Source organism: Arvicanthis niloticus, chromosome 5, assembly GCF_011762505.2.
Source record: "Arvicanthis niloticus isolate mArvNil1 chromosome 5, mArvNil1.pat.X, whole genome shotgun sequence".
In the NCBI taxonomy this organism is placed as follows: Eukaryota; Metazoa; Chordata; class Mammalia; order Rodentia; family Muridae; genus Arvicanthis; species Arvicanthis niloticus.
Window position 1 is genome coordinate 16,624,712 of NC_047662.1, and position 12,584 is coordinate 16,637,295.

Below are 12,584 nucleotides of genomic sequence, written 5' to 3' on the forward strand. Positions count from 1 at the left end.
TGCACGCTGTCTCGGCGTTCGCCGTTGCTGGGCAACGTCCGTGACGTCACAGGACGGAACGGTGAGTGCGAGGAAGAGCCCGGGTGCATCGCACCCGGGCGGTAAGAACTACCCTATCCCATCCTCTGCTCAGTCTCTCAGGCTGCGCAGCTCCAGCCCAGTGAGGTTCAGCAACCCGGCAGAGGTGGGCAGGGTAAGACTTGGAGCCCACGTCTAACTCCACTTCCCTCAGGGGTTAGAGGCTGAGAGGGTGACTGAGGACTTCACTGTCCCCTATCCACAGCCCGAAGAGTCCATATTTTAGAAGACAGAAAAACGGCCAGCAAGATAACTCAGATAGCGAAGGTGCTTGCTGCCATGCCTGCATAGTCCCAGACTACCCCCGGAACCCAAATGGTGGAAGGACTCTTGCAAGCGGGTCCACACACATAAATAAATATATTTGAAAAAAAAAAAGACAAAAAAACTTTTAGGAGTTAGTCTATCTGTTGGAAAGGACACGCAGCCTAACTTCCTGACCCAGTCTGAGCCACCAACCACCCAAGTGCAATGCTCCCATGAGTTCCTAGGCACAGAAACATTCATTTGACAAGCCCTGGGAAGACAGCCTCTTGCCGTCTAGTATTGCCGTCTAGAAGGGGAAACTAACATCCACATATTCACACACACACACACACACACACACACACACACCCTGAAGAATGACTACAAATTAACCATTTCTGTGGATCGTCTTTCAAAGGATTAATCCTCTGTTGGCTATAGGGAGTCAGAAGTATCCCAGATCTAACTGGAGCTGAAGTTAGGTTTAGGAAGACCTGGGCTGTCCAATGCACCTGCTGCACTTTGCTGAGACGGCAAGTAAGCCCAAGTTATCAGATCACAGTCTAGATTTTTAAAAATTACATGCATGTGTTCATTTGCATGGATACATAGATGCACACCCAGTGTGGCGGTCAGAGGACAGCTTACAGGACACAGCTCTCCTTCCACCATGTGCAACCAAGGGATCAAACTCAGGTCAGCAGGTTTGACAAAATGCACTGAGCCAGCTCACAGGGCCTTCTCCCTTTTCCTCAGAAGACCCCTCCATGTTGCCTCACCTCCCAATCCCAACAGCCCTTTCTGGGTCCTGGTGGCCAGAACCTCAAGCAGGCTCAGCGTTCCAAACCAGTTGCGGTATGTTTGACAAACAGAAGCAAAGCAGGAAAAAACTGATGACGATCATCTATCTATTCATGAACTCCTGCGGGGTAGACTGTGAAGAATGTGGTTTATTTGTCTCAAAGTGCACACAGAGAGCTGTGGTGGTGCTCTGCACAAAAGACAGAGAGCCATGGTCTGTAAGTAAGACACCATCTGAACACGTGGGCTCCAGACTGCGTCATTTGTACCATGCGATCAATAAATGCTTTGGAAGAAATGTCAAAGGGCGTGGGGAAGGCTGGTCCCCTGGATGTGTGGAGTATCTCCTGGTATTGTACACATTGGCAATTCACACTACAAACATACCCTCCGGGAGGTGAGCCCTGGCCTCGAGTCTGGGCCAAGTAGTTACCAAGTTTCCTTGGGTGTAACTCTCTGGGGATGGGCACAGGATATGCTAATCTCTCTGCTCCCAGGGGAAGGGAGTAGGCATGCAGGTGGACCTGGCATGGAAGGATTACCACTCACATTCAGTCTAGAGGTGGTGTTGTCTCCTTTAAGAGTTCTGCAGGCACCTTTCTCTCCATCCCTCACAAGATACCTCACGTGAAAGAAATGGCGATGTGCTGAGCTAAGGGCTTATCCTATTGGTGGGGGGAGGATGCTGGAAACACCCGGCCTGAGCTGCCATCTTTCTCCCGCGTTTGTCCCCTCTCTGTTCAATAGAGGCTACCTCCTTCCCAAGAGATCCAAACTCCAAAACCTGTGGCTTACACGGAAACCTGTGGTACCCAAGGCACTAAACAAGGACGTCCATCCCCCCGCCTACACCTCTGCTTCCAAAGGTAATCTGTCTTCTTGTTGCTGCTGTTTATTTTATTTTACTTTTTGAGGCAAAGTTTCTCAAGGTAGCCCTGGCTGTCCTGTAACTTGCTCTGTAGACCATGCCTCCAACTCATAGAGATCTGCCTGCTTCTTCTGCCTTCTAAACACTGGGATTAAAGGCGTGCACCACCACCACCTAAGAAGTCTGTTCTTTTGGTTAGATTCATATTTTCTGCGGAGTTGATTTAAGGGACACTTGAATTTGTCATTCCCTGGCTGGACCACTGCCTTCCTCTAGAATGTCCCCCTGGACTGTCCCTTGCTAAGGTCACCCCCCCCCATGGGGCTTGCATTTATCCTAGTTCTCCAATGCAAATAGGGCTGAGGTGACCAGTGCCAGCCATGCCCAACGGTCAGCACTGTGTTAAAGGAAACACCAGCATGAGGTGGCTTCCTAAGGCAGCCACCAAACTGACTGTGGTTTGCTCACTGCTAGCCCCACTCAAAGTGACTCCAGGAAATGAACTGAAGGTGCAAGCCAGCAACTCCCTAAGCATCTGGTTCCCCTTGGGGAGCAGTCTGGGGATCCCCACCCAACAGAGGTTTAGCCTCCTCCAGCAAGGGCTGCACCCACCTCTGTCAGCCACTGGGAAAGCCTCTGCACAAGGACAGTAAGAACCTGGCAATGGCCACTCCCCAAAGTCACCTAGAGTTACCAGCCCCCTGGCTCTACCTGCTCATCCTGGTATCTCAGCTGGCCCCAGGTCCTGGGAGAGGTCCTGTTATCTCCACCTCCAGCCTCAGGGCTCCTCTCCAATGGCAGTGAAGTGATGGAAGACCACTCAAGGGGCAGATTGACCTGTTTGGAGCTGGTGACCAGTGGATGGGGTGCAGGAAGGGCAAAATGACCGTGGTTGCCCAGGGGCTGAGGCAAGGCTGGGCCCACAGGAGACTGAGAGTTTGCTGTGTCCTAGCCCAGGCCTTGCAGTTCTGCCTCAGACTTGGCATGGCTGAGGGGCCGCAGAGTCCGTGGGAACCTGCCGTCGGGACCACAGTCCTGCTCTTCGTAGGTAGGGTTGAGACGACCCATGCTGAGTGGGCAGAAGAGGCTGCGTTCCGTCCCAGCATGGCTCTCCACCAGGGCCTCCAGGCTGGGGAACTCCGCTGGCAGGTGCTGGGGAGGAAAGTCCTTAACTTTGGTCCCCTGCCCCACAGACCATGCGTGTACCAACACCCCACCCCTCCCCTGGTCTCCCATCATGTGCTTGCCATTCGGAAAGCAGAGGGATATATTCAGAAAGGGAGAATGTGCCGTAACTGTGGAAGCTGTCACCATGTCCTCACTCAGCCCAGCCTGGGCAGCCCTGAGGCAGCTCGCTTGGACAGCTGCTGCTTCAAAGCCTCCACAGCTCAGTACTGGAAACCAGTGACTCGGTGGCTGTGTGGGTTTGGGTCAGCTCTCCTAGAGATAACCTTTAAAAGACACCTCTAGAGGGAGTCCCTCAGTGCCCTCAGTGGCTGCGCACCTCAGCGACTCTCCCTGAACCCTGTGGTCAGCACCCAGCCAGCAAGCACAGAAGTAAAGGTACTGTGGTGGACAAGCCTTTACTCTTGGCACTGGAAGGCAGAGGCAGGCGGATTTCTGAGAGAAGACACCCAAAGGAGAAAGAAACAGAACTTGCAGGGCCAAGTAGACAGAAGTGGACTAGGAGAGGGGCGGGGCCAGAGAGCTCCTAGTGAGGGAACAGGATGAAAGTGAGGTGGGCTCAGGAGGTCAAAGACAGTTTAAAGGGCAGACTAAGAATTGCCAGAGATGGAGGCAGGGGCGGGGCGGCGTGGGTGGGGCGGGGCAGGGCTGGAAGGCCCAGAGGATAACCCCACAGTCTCACCTCTAGGCAGTAGCGGCCTAGGTGGTTCCTGAAGACCTGGTGAGGCACCACGCCACACTGGGTCCGTACAGACAGGCTCCACTGGCCGCTGGTACCTGGCTCCGGCCACAGCAGGAAGGCTCCGTGCACATCTCTCCGCAGCAAGGCAAGAGCACTGGACCTAGGGGAAGAAACCTAGACTGTCATCCTGGTCAGGGATGCACTAGCCCCAAGAACTTGGTGGCAGTGGTAGAAGACTGAATATGTGACCTCCGAAATTCTGAACCAGAGCAGCCATTCAGTGAATGTTAGTCGAGGGAACGAAAGGCCCCTGGGGACATGACTTGGTGACTTCAAAGCTCTGTTCAGGAGAGGTTATAGGAATCACAGGAAGGCAGGGAGGGACAGGCCACACCCAGAGGGTTTCACTTGTGTCTCCTTAACCGGCTCCTCTCCATAGCCCCATTTTACATTCTGGGAAACTGAGGTTCAAGCAGAAGAAGTCATGGCCTGAGGTCACCTAGGCTGGAGCACCCCACACTCACCAGTTAAAGTCCATACACTCTGCCTATGTACCCTGTGTACATGCTGACAAGGAGTCTACCGCACATTTTTATACCCAACCCAAGGGACTGGACTTTGGGCTAGGACAGAACTCCCTTACCTGGAAAGGCCAGCAAAGGCCCAGATGTTCTCTGTCAGGCTTCCTTCATTCTCCACCAGGCATGAGGGGCCACCAGGGCCACGGGGCCATGCCTCCCATGCAGCAGGAACTACGGAGACCATGACGGTCAGAGGAAGCATGGCAGAACCTCCTAATGGCAGACCCGCCCCTATCCTGTGGTTTGTGCCCCCACCAAACCTCTTCCCCAACCTGACAGTCACACATCTGGTCCCTCCACAGAAACCCTACCCTCCATACACGATTGCTTAGTGGCCTGCATAAGCCCTGAGGCTTGATGCACCCCCACATGCACAGGCAGCCATGGGAGGAGGGCAGGTACGAGGGGGTGAGGCTACAGCCTCAAAAGAACATGCATGAACTCCCACCCCCTGCCAAGGAGCCGCTGCCTCCTATGACTCACAGGCTTCCCGGGCTGACAGCTGCAGCTGCGTCTCATAGGTGCAGCCTCGGTAGGCCCCAGAGCGGATCACCTTGCTGCGAATGGCCTTCTTGCGCACCAGTGTGGGTGAGCAGTAGGGGTTCCCCAGGCGAATGTGACGGGTGCCCCCACGGCCCTCTGGCTCTGGCAGCTCCTTCTAGGGCACCAAGAGGGGCCCATAGGCAGGCAGATTCAGACCCATCTCTTTGAGGCCAGATGAACCCCACAAGAAGCCCATCCCTGCAGCATAACCCCCAAGCCCTTTCCCCCAACCCCTTCCTGGCTTGGGGCACTGCATACCCCATTACTGCCCAGGAGCCCTTCTGCAGGAAGCCGCCGGAAGGAGACCAGGGCATGGACATTCTGAGACAGCTGATCCCGGCTGAAGGGCTCCCGCACTAGGGCAGGGGGTACCCCAGGACTGCAGAGTGGCTTCGGGGACATGTCCCCTACAGGTGCCAGGCAGGGTTCAGGCTGTGCCCTCTCCTCAGGGTGCTGCAAGAGGTAAGCAAGCTGGAAGGAACGGCAGAGCAGCAGATACAGGATATGGACCTAGGACAGGAGGGGTTGGCTCAGAGGCAGCAGCCTCCCGGGAAGTGCCTCAGGCTCCAGCTCACTCTCCAGGGCTACAAATGGCCCCTTAACATCATCAGGTGTCCCCCACAAAGAAACTTCCTAGAAAAACTCCTACTTAGCCCTCAAAATCTCACCACGTGCACCCTCTGCTACCAGCTTTCTCTGGGCACGTCACTGCTAAGCCACTCTGTGCCAGGCATCATGCCGGGAGCAGAGAGCACAACCCTGGACCCAGTGCACCCCTACCTAAGACCATCCTCCCAGGGCTCAAGCCAGCAACACCACCAGGAAGAGCAGCTAAGTGCCTTCGCCATGGCTGTCGAGCAGCCCAGGGGAGAACGTGAAGCAGCTCATCCTCACCTCCCCATGACCCTCAGGGGACTTAAGGAAATGGGGCACTGAAAACTCTCAGCACTTGTCTGGGGCCCGAACATGGACCTCCCCCCACACACACACTCCCCACACCCCTGTCACTCACACAATCCAGGCCCAGCATGTTGGAACCATTCATTGGCTTCAGCCACCTGTCACCCAGGATCCACATCCAGAGGTGAGAGCAAATGCTGGAACTGACTGACTGGCTGCCACCGATCTGTCATTCACAGTGACCATGCCAGTCTTGACCTCTAGTATACCTGTCCGTGACCATGCCCCATCCACTACATAGAACTGCCCAGGGCCACATAGGGATGCAGCCTCTGCTGCAAAAGGACTCAAGTCTCTGTAGTTATTGACAGTCAAGTGCTGGAGTGTGGTTCGTGTTAGAGGTGGGTTGCTGGGCTTTGAAGGTGATGGGAATGAGCCAGGATGAGGGAGGGTGGGCGTACCATAGGTGCTCCCAGCCCCAGGGAATGTCAAGGGTGCTGATATGCTCCACACAGTCAGTGGGGTGAGGCATGGATTCACCCCTGCCTCCCTGAGGATGCTGGGCCTGGATTGTGTGTACAGCGCTGGGTCTCTGGTACCTCTCCAGGCTGGCTCCCCACAAAGAGATGGCAGAAGAGCTTGCTGGCTGGGCTGCGTGGGTTCCGGGCCACAAAAGCAAACTGGCAGGCGGGTGGGTACCAGGTGGCATAGAGGATACGCTTCAGAGCATGGGCCATGAGGAGCACCTGTGAGGCATTGTGGTGACAGCAAGGCCTCAGACACTCACCTGCGTGGCAGTGGCCCCAGGACCTCGAATGTCTGGTGTAAGCCACCCACCTCCTAGAGTGAAAAGACCCTTTTTTCCCCAAGGCCTGCCAAGCCTAACCCGTAGTGCCCATAGCCCTGGGCCTGCTGAGACATGTAGCACTCCAAGTTACGGAACTGAGGGACAGTGGCCCAGTGGCCTCTGACTGGAACCCCACAGAGGTGGTGGCAGCAAGCTCAGGGTTATATATTTGGTCTCTGGGGCAGGAATGCTGGGGCTTCAAATCTTAGCTCTGCCATTCACTCTCCATGTGATAACAGACTCCTGAGTGTCTCTTGCTGTCACATCAAATAGTGACAATGCCTCAGGCAGGTGATGTAGAACCCCAGGCATTGGGCTTTTACATAAGAGGCCTGCAGCTACGGATTGCACGGCGGCAGTCAGTGGGCAGCCATGTTGTTTGTTCAGTGGGTAGCCAGGGAGGGACGGGCAAGCATGCAAGAGCTCCCTGCCATTTCTAGCCCCCGGCTGTTCACAGCCACTGGCCAATGCTGGGCTGGGCATTTAGACAATCAAATGGGATGGATGTTCCTGATATTTAAGACAGGAGGTAGCCTCTAGAGCTTCTGAAAGACCAGGTAAGCAATTGTTGCCTGAATTTGTCCTAGGCGGCCATGGGGCAAGCTATAAGCAGACCATACCCCATCTGATCGTCACTGCCCGGCCCCCCATCCCTCCTACCTCGCCCTCCCCACTGTAGATCTTGAGACCCTGAAGACTGAATTTCAGGATGACAGCCCGACGTCGGGAACAGTCCTGAGGGGGAGACAGTTGGCAGAGGCAGATATCACTTCTCAGGCCTGGCCTTATGGGGTCCTGCTCCGCATCCCTCATCAAGGCCGCTCAGCCAGTTCTGACACCCCTGCCCAGGGATAGAGGCCTGGGCGGCACACCCCCAACAGTCAAGCTATGTCCTTTGGGGTATGGGTCCCCAGGCTTCTAAGAAGAGTCCTGAATTTTGAAACTTACCAACCAGGTCACTTCTCCGAAGACCTTTGGCCCCCACCCTTCCTGGGCATCCTGTACCCTCAGAGCTCCATCCAAGTTTAATATTCATGGTACCCACCCTTGGGTTATGTGCCCCAAGCCCCTCACCTGCAGGGCCCACAGCTGCTGCTGTACGAGGTACACACTCTCCTGAGTGTCCAAATCATCCACAGGAAAGGAGCCCACGTACTAGTGGTGATGGAAAGAAGCAAGGTTGGATAGTAAGGCCCATAACTCCAGTGCACACAATTCCCGCCATGCAGGCAAGCTGCACACAGTGTCTAAGCACTGTCCTTGCAGGCCAGAGCTCTTCACTAATGTTCTCAGCAGGTGACTCTGGTTGGGTCACATGGGCCTCATCTTCTCACCTATACATCCATATACATACACATCCACTCCAAAGGAGACAGAGTCAGGTCCTTGGGCCCCAGATCCTCCCCAACCCAACCCCAGGAAGCAGCCACCCCACAACAACCTTCCAGAACACACAGGACAGGCACCCACCCACCTGGGCAAGCTTGGCAATGCACCTGGGCCGGTAAGGTGCAGGCCCACAGTCGGAAGCCCTTCGGGCCCCGGCCCCAGCCCTCTGCATGGTCCCCAGCGTGCCCAGTTTCAAGCTCCACGGAGAAGGCTAGGAAGGGCAGGGGAGAGACTGGTTTTCAGGCAGTTGGCTGAAGGCCCCCTGTCAGGGGCTGGTGTGTTTGTTCAAATTTGCTTGCTCCAGCACTCATGCATTCATTCATTCATTCAACCAACCAACAAAGCCACTGGGTATCTGCTGGGTGCTCATCAATCCTGGGCACGTGACAGAGACGAAAGACCAATTCTGCCTGCTTCTGCAATGAGCGTTCTTGGGGAGCAAGGTGGGAAACTCGATAATAAGCCTTAATCAGGTGAGATGGTGGGAAGATGGAGAGGGGCAACAGGAGGGGCTGGGGGCTGCACTGGGAGGAGGTGTGGGGCGGGGCCAGAGTGATACGGTTCCTGGCGTGAGCACCTGAGCTAGAGCTGGGGTCAGAGTGCTCACTGGGCCCTCTGTGGTAGGGGAAGCTGGCAGAAATCTGGAACCAGCTCTTAGTGCCGGAAGGAACTGATGTCTGCCTATAGTTCAAGCTTCTCAGGAGGCTGAGGCAGGAGGCGAAACATTATTTGAACCCAGGAGTTCAGGGATAGACTGAACAATACACCCCCAATAGGAGAAAACAAAACAACAACAACAAAAACCAAAACGGAGTCTGGGAAGAGTCCCTTGAAGGGTAGGGGTGACTGCAGCAAGGTACAAAAAGGATGAACTGGGGCCTGAGGTAGCCTGCCTGCCAAAGCAGCAGGCTGCATGCTACTCAAGATCAGCCCAAGAATGAGACTTCACCCGACAAACGGACAGTGGGGAGCCATAGCCGGCCCTGGGGCAGGAACAGTGCACAGGGGTGGTCCAGAGCTGGACAGCTCGCTTTGATGGTCTCAGGAACCCGTTGCAAAGGCTGCTGGCTCATTTGCCCAGCCTGACTCCCTTCCTGAACCCCAAAGCCAGTTGAACAGCATGAAAAACCACAACCCACCCCAACGAAGCGCTAATGCTAAGTGGAGGGCAGAGAAGCCAACCAGCTGCCCGGGAGATTGACATTCCGTCTTGGCCCTGTTTTGTTTTACTCTGGGACCCTTAGCCAGGTCCACAGGTGGAGGACAGAAGTCCTATGGGACAGGTGCATCAATGGACCAGACACTACAAGGCAAAGTGGAGGAAAGCCTGTGCTGGGGTCCCTGCAGACTCAGCATCCCCAGTGACACGGTACGACACCTCCCTCTCCCCGATTCTCACCAGCCTTCTTGCAATTACTGGCTCAGGTCAGAGAGGCCTGGGCACAAGTTCTGCATGGCTTTGGGCAGGCTGCCCCACCTCACTATGCACTCACTTACGGGTAATGTGAGGTGCCTGGCACGATGCCAGCCTGACATGGCACAGGGGATGAGGCCCCCAAATGTCTGGAAGGGAGCTTGGGAAGACGGCAGAGTCTAGCCACTTTCAAGACTTCTTGTCCAGGCTACACCAACTGGAAACCCTCAGCAACTGTGAACATCAGACTGGGAAGGAAGCTGGGGGTTTTGACTCCGCATGAGAGGGCAGGAGTTTGTAGTGTGGCCTGTAAGTGCCAGGCGGCGGCAGGAGTGCTTGGAAAGGGAGGAGCTTGGGAGCCTTAGAATTGATGCTCTTAGAACCTAAGAAGGGCCCTCCACCTCGAGTGGCCAGTGACCTTCAAGCCCAGGCTTCAGCCAGGGAGAATGGGAAACAAAGGCTGTAGCCCCGCCCCTGCCCCAGAGCCCACCCAGACCTTCCTCAAGGCTGCTGCCAAGCTGCGCGCTGCCAACCTGCCTTTCTAACCCTGTTCTCTTTACAGTCCGACTGTTCCGACACACGTCTGATGTTTACATAAAGCAGAGCACACTCCTGCCACGTGCTGCCTGCCCCTTCCCATCACGGGGACAGGGGGGGGGGGGGGGAGTGGAGTGCTTCTTCACTTACTAATCACCATTTCAGGCAGAAAAAGGAAGCAGAGACCACCAGACACACAGCTGGCAATGAGACCCGCAAGGAAGGGACAAGGGTGGAGGGTGGGAGTGGGGGTGGAACAGGGTGAGAAGAAAAGCAATCACAAAACAGACAAAGAGAGCTGACAAGAGCCCTTCACACCCTGCCTGAGCCACACAGCCTGGCAAGCACGGGGGCGGGGGGCGGGTGGGGGGCGGGGGGGGGCGAAGGGCGGGGGGCGTAGGGCGAGGATAGCCAAGGGTCAGCAAACCCACACACACGGACACCAGCTTACCCGGTCCCCTGTGGGGTGGGGGTATAGAAGAGGAGGGAGGACGGACAGTATCGTCCCAGCACCTGGCCCTTCCCCAGCCTCCTCAGAAAACAGGAACATTGCCCCCTCCTGCTCCCCTGTCTGTCTGATCCTGCCTTAGATCAAGGAGAACACCAGGGTTCACTGAAACCGTGAAAACGACCCCACACCCAACTCATCTCTTTGAACCAAATAAAAGTTTCCCACAGCAGTCTGTCTGCCAGGCCAGGACGTTCCTACTGAGACGCAGAGTGGGCTTCTATTTTCCAGGGTTGGGGGATGGAGTTTCTCCTTAGGAGCAGGGGACTGGCTATGTTGACTCTATACTTCACATCCAATCACGTCTGTGAACCACAAAGTTTAACTCTATCCACTCAGGGTATTGGGAGACTACCCAGCCTGCAGACCCCAGATGCCTAACCAAAGACACACACATACCACAGGAGGGGGAGCTGGCAAACTCAGGACTCTCTGCCTAGGTAAGGCAGTACCCTTCTATGGGGCCCCCAAGCAGGCATCCATTCTTGGTACACACTTTTTCTGTATCTGTGCAGGACTAGGTGCCGCAGAAGACACCTATGGGGTAGGAACCCCATAGCTGCAACAACTCAGGCGCTGGAGATGGAACTGTTTAAAAGGGCAGGACTCCCTCTCCCAGCCCAGCACACCTCTGACAACACCCCCACAGGCCCTGGACCCGCGCAACAAGAGACAGGACTGGGGTTCAGCAGGTTTGGCTGGTGTGACCTTGGCCTGCTAGGACTGCGAAGACAGCCACCTCCTGGGGCTGTTCATCAGCTTCTGCTCCTCTCAAAATCTATCTGGACGCGCGGAGTACACAGGCTGGATAGGGGAGACGCGGAAAGGATCGCAAGCAGAGGTGCGGAGCGCGTGCGATCGCTGACAGCGACCTCGCAAGCGTCACCATCCCCACGCAGCGCTAGGTTCTCGGGGGACTCTGGTGCCCCAGCGCCTGGAAGGGAGGGATGGTGACGAGGACTGAGGTGAAGTCAACTGCCGGCGGAGGGAAGTGGGGGTGCGGCTCGCTCTGGGCGACCCTCTCGGCTCCAGCCCAGCCCCTGGAGGGTCCCCAGGCGCACTCACCGCCGCTGCCGCGCCTCCTGGCTGGTCTCAGAGCTCGGATCCCCGCATCCTCAGCTCCTACCCAGCGCTCGGCCAGCCCCACCCCCGCCCCCGCCCCCCGCGCCGCGCGCCCCCCACGTGGCCCTGGGACCCGACCCTTGGGCATCACCTGGCGGCGGCGCCGGTCTCACCAGCCAATCGGAGCCTCTCCGCTCAGCCGTGCCGCCCAATCAGAGGCTGCGAGGGGTCCTGGCTCCGCCCACGCTGCGACCCGGGCTGGCTCCTCCCTGTCGCTCTTCCTCCACGAAGCTGTCGGGACTCGCGGAGATCAGGGCCTCGGCACACGTCTGCTACTTGGGGCCGACCTAGGTACTCTACTAGGTCTGCACGGTCGCCCAATGACCACGCAGCTCCACCCCTTCACACGCAAATGGCAGAGGACTTGGTGGCACCTTTACCGGGTGGAGATGATTGGGCCGCTCAACTGGGGTCCAGCATAGGGCCGTGACTCTGTCCTTCGGGCCTCACGGAAATCCACTTAGATGGGGAAATGGTGAGTGTTTTTAGCCAGCGCGCGCAGAACTGAGAGGGCGGGCCCTTCTGATCTCATTAGGTGAGGAGCGCAGTAGGTGGCCCAAATAAATTGCAAATCCGAGCCAGGTAAGTGATTAAACCCGAAATCTGCAGAGAGAACGCATCAGAAACTGCCCGTGCGGCACGTCACAGAAATCCAGGAGTCAAGGGCTCAGGCCCAGGGAGGGACACCCAGACAGATGACAGAGCAGGCGAGAAGGTGGACCTGAATCTGCAGCCTCCGGGGAGTTCCTAGGGGCAGGTCTGTACAGCTCTGAGCATCCCTTGTCTCTGCATAGCTCTTAGCACCTTTCCAGAGGCAACAGTGAGGTGTGATTGTTGCCCACGACTAGACAGTTCTCTCTCCCAAGCGGGACTTGGATAAACA

General features: G+C 56.4%; 1 protein-coding gene and 1 long non-coding RNA gene across 5 annotated transcripts; one reads left to right on the plus strand and one right to left on the minus strand.

Moving 5' to 3' along the window:
* The first annotated feature begins 65 nt into the window (after window positions 1–65).
* On the plus strand, window positions 66–2,166 carry LOC143442313 (uncharacterized). The gene is made up of 2 exons (XR_013110370.1): window positions 66–193; window positions 284–2,166. It is a non-coding gene; the product is annotated as an uncharacterized LOC143442313 (long non-coding RNA).
* On the minus strand, window positions 1,255–11,740 carry Sh2d5 (SH2 domain containing 5). 4 transcript variants are annotated; one of them, XM_076933897.1, is made up of 10 exons: window positions 11,645–11,740; window positions 8,206–8,331; window positions 7,806–7,886; window positions 7,392–7,466; window positions 6,484–6,630; window positions 5,243–5,494; window positions 4,925–5,096; window positions 4,504–4,612; window positions 3,861–4,020; window positions 1,255–3,145 (listed from the first exon to the last, which is right to left on the minus strand). In XM_076933897.1, exons 2-10 carry the CDS (start codon window positions 8,290–8,292, stop codon window positions 2,942–2,944), a joined length of 1,287 nt encoding a protein of 428 aa, XP_076790012.1. In that variant the 5' UTR covers window positions 8,293–8,331; window positions 11,645–11,740; the 3' UTR covers window positions 1,255–2,941. The 4 variants fall into 4 exon arrangements, with proteins under 4 accessions (XP_076790012.1, XP_076790011.1, XP_076790013.1 ...); XM_076933896.1 differs by having other exon boundaries at window positions 4,925–5,099; XM_076933898.1 differs by lacking the exon at window positions 8,206–8,331 and having other exon boundaries at window positions 4,925–5,099; window positions 11,645–11,721.
* Window positions 11,741–12,584: the final 844 nt, after the last annotated feature.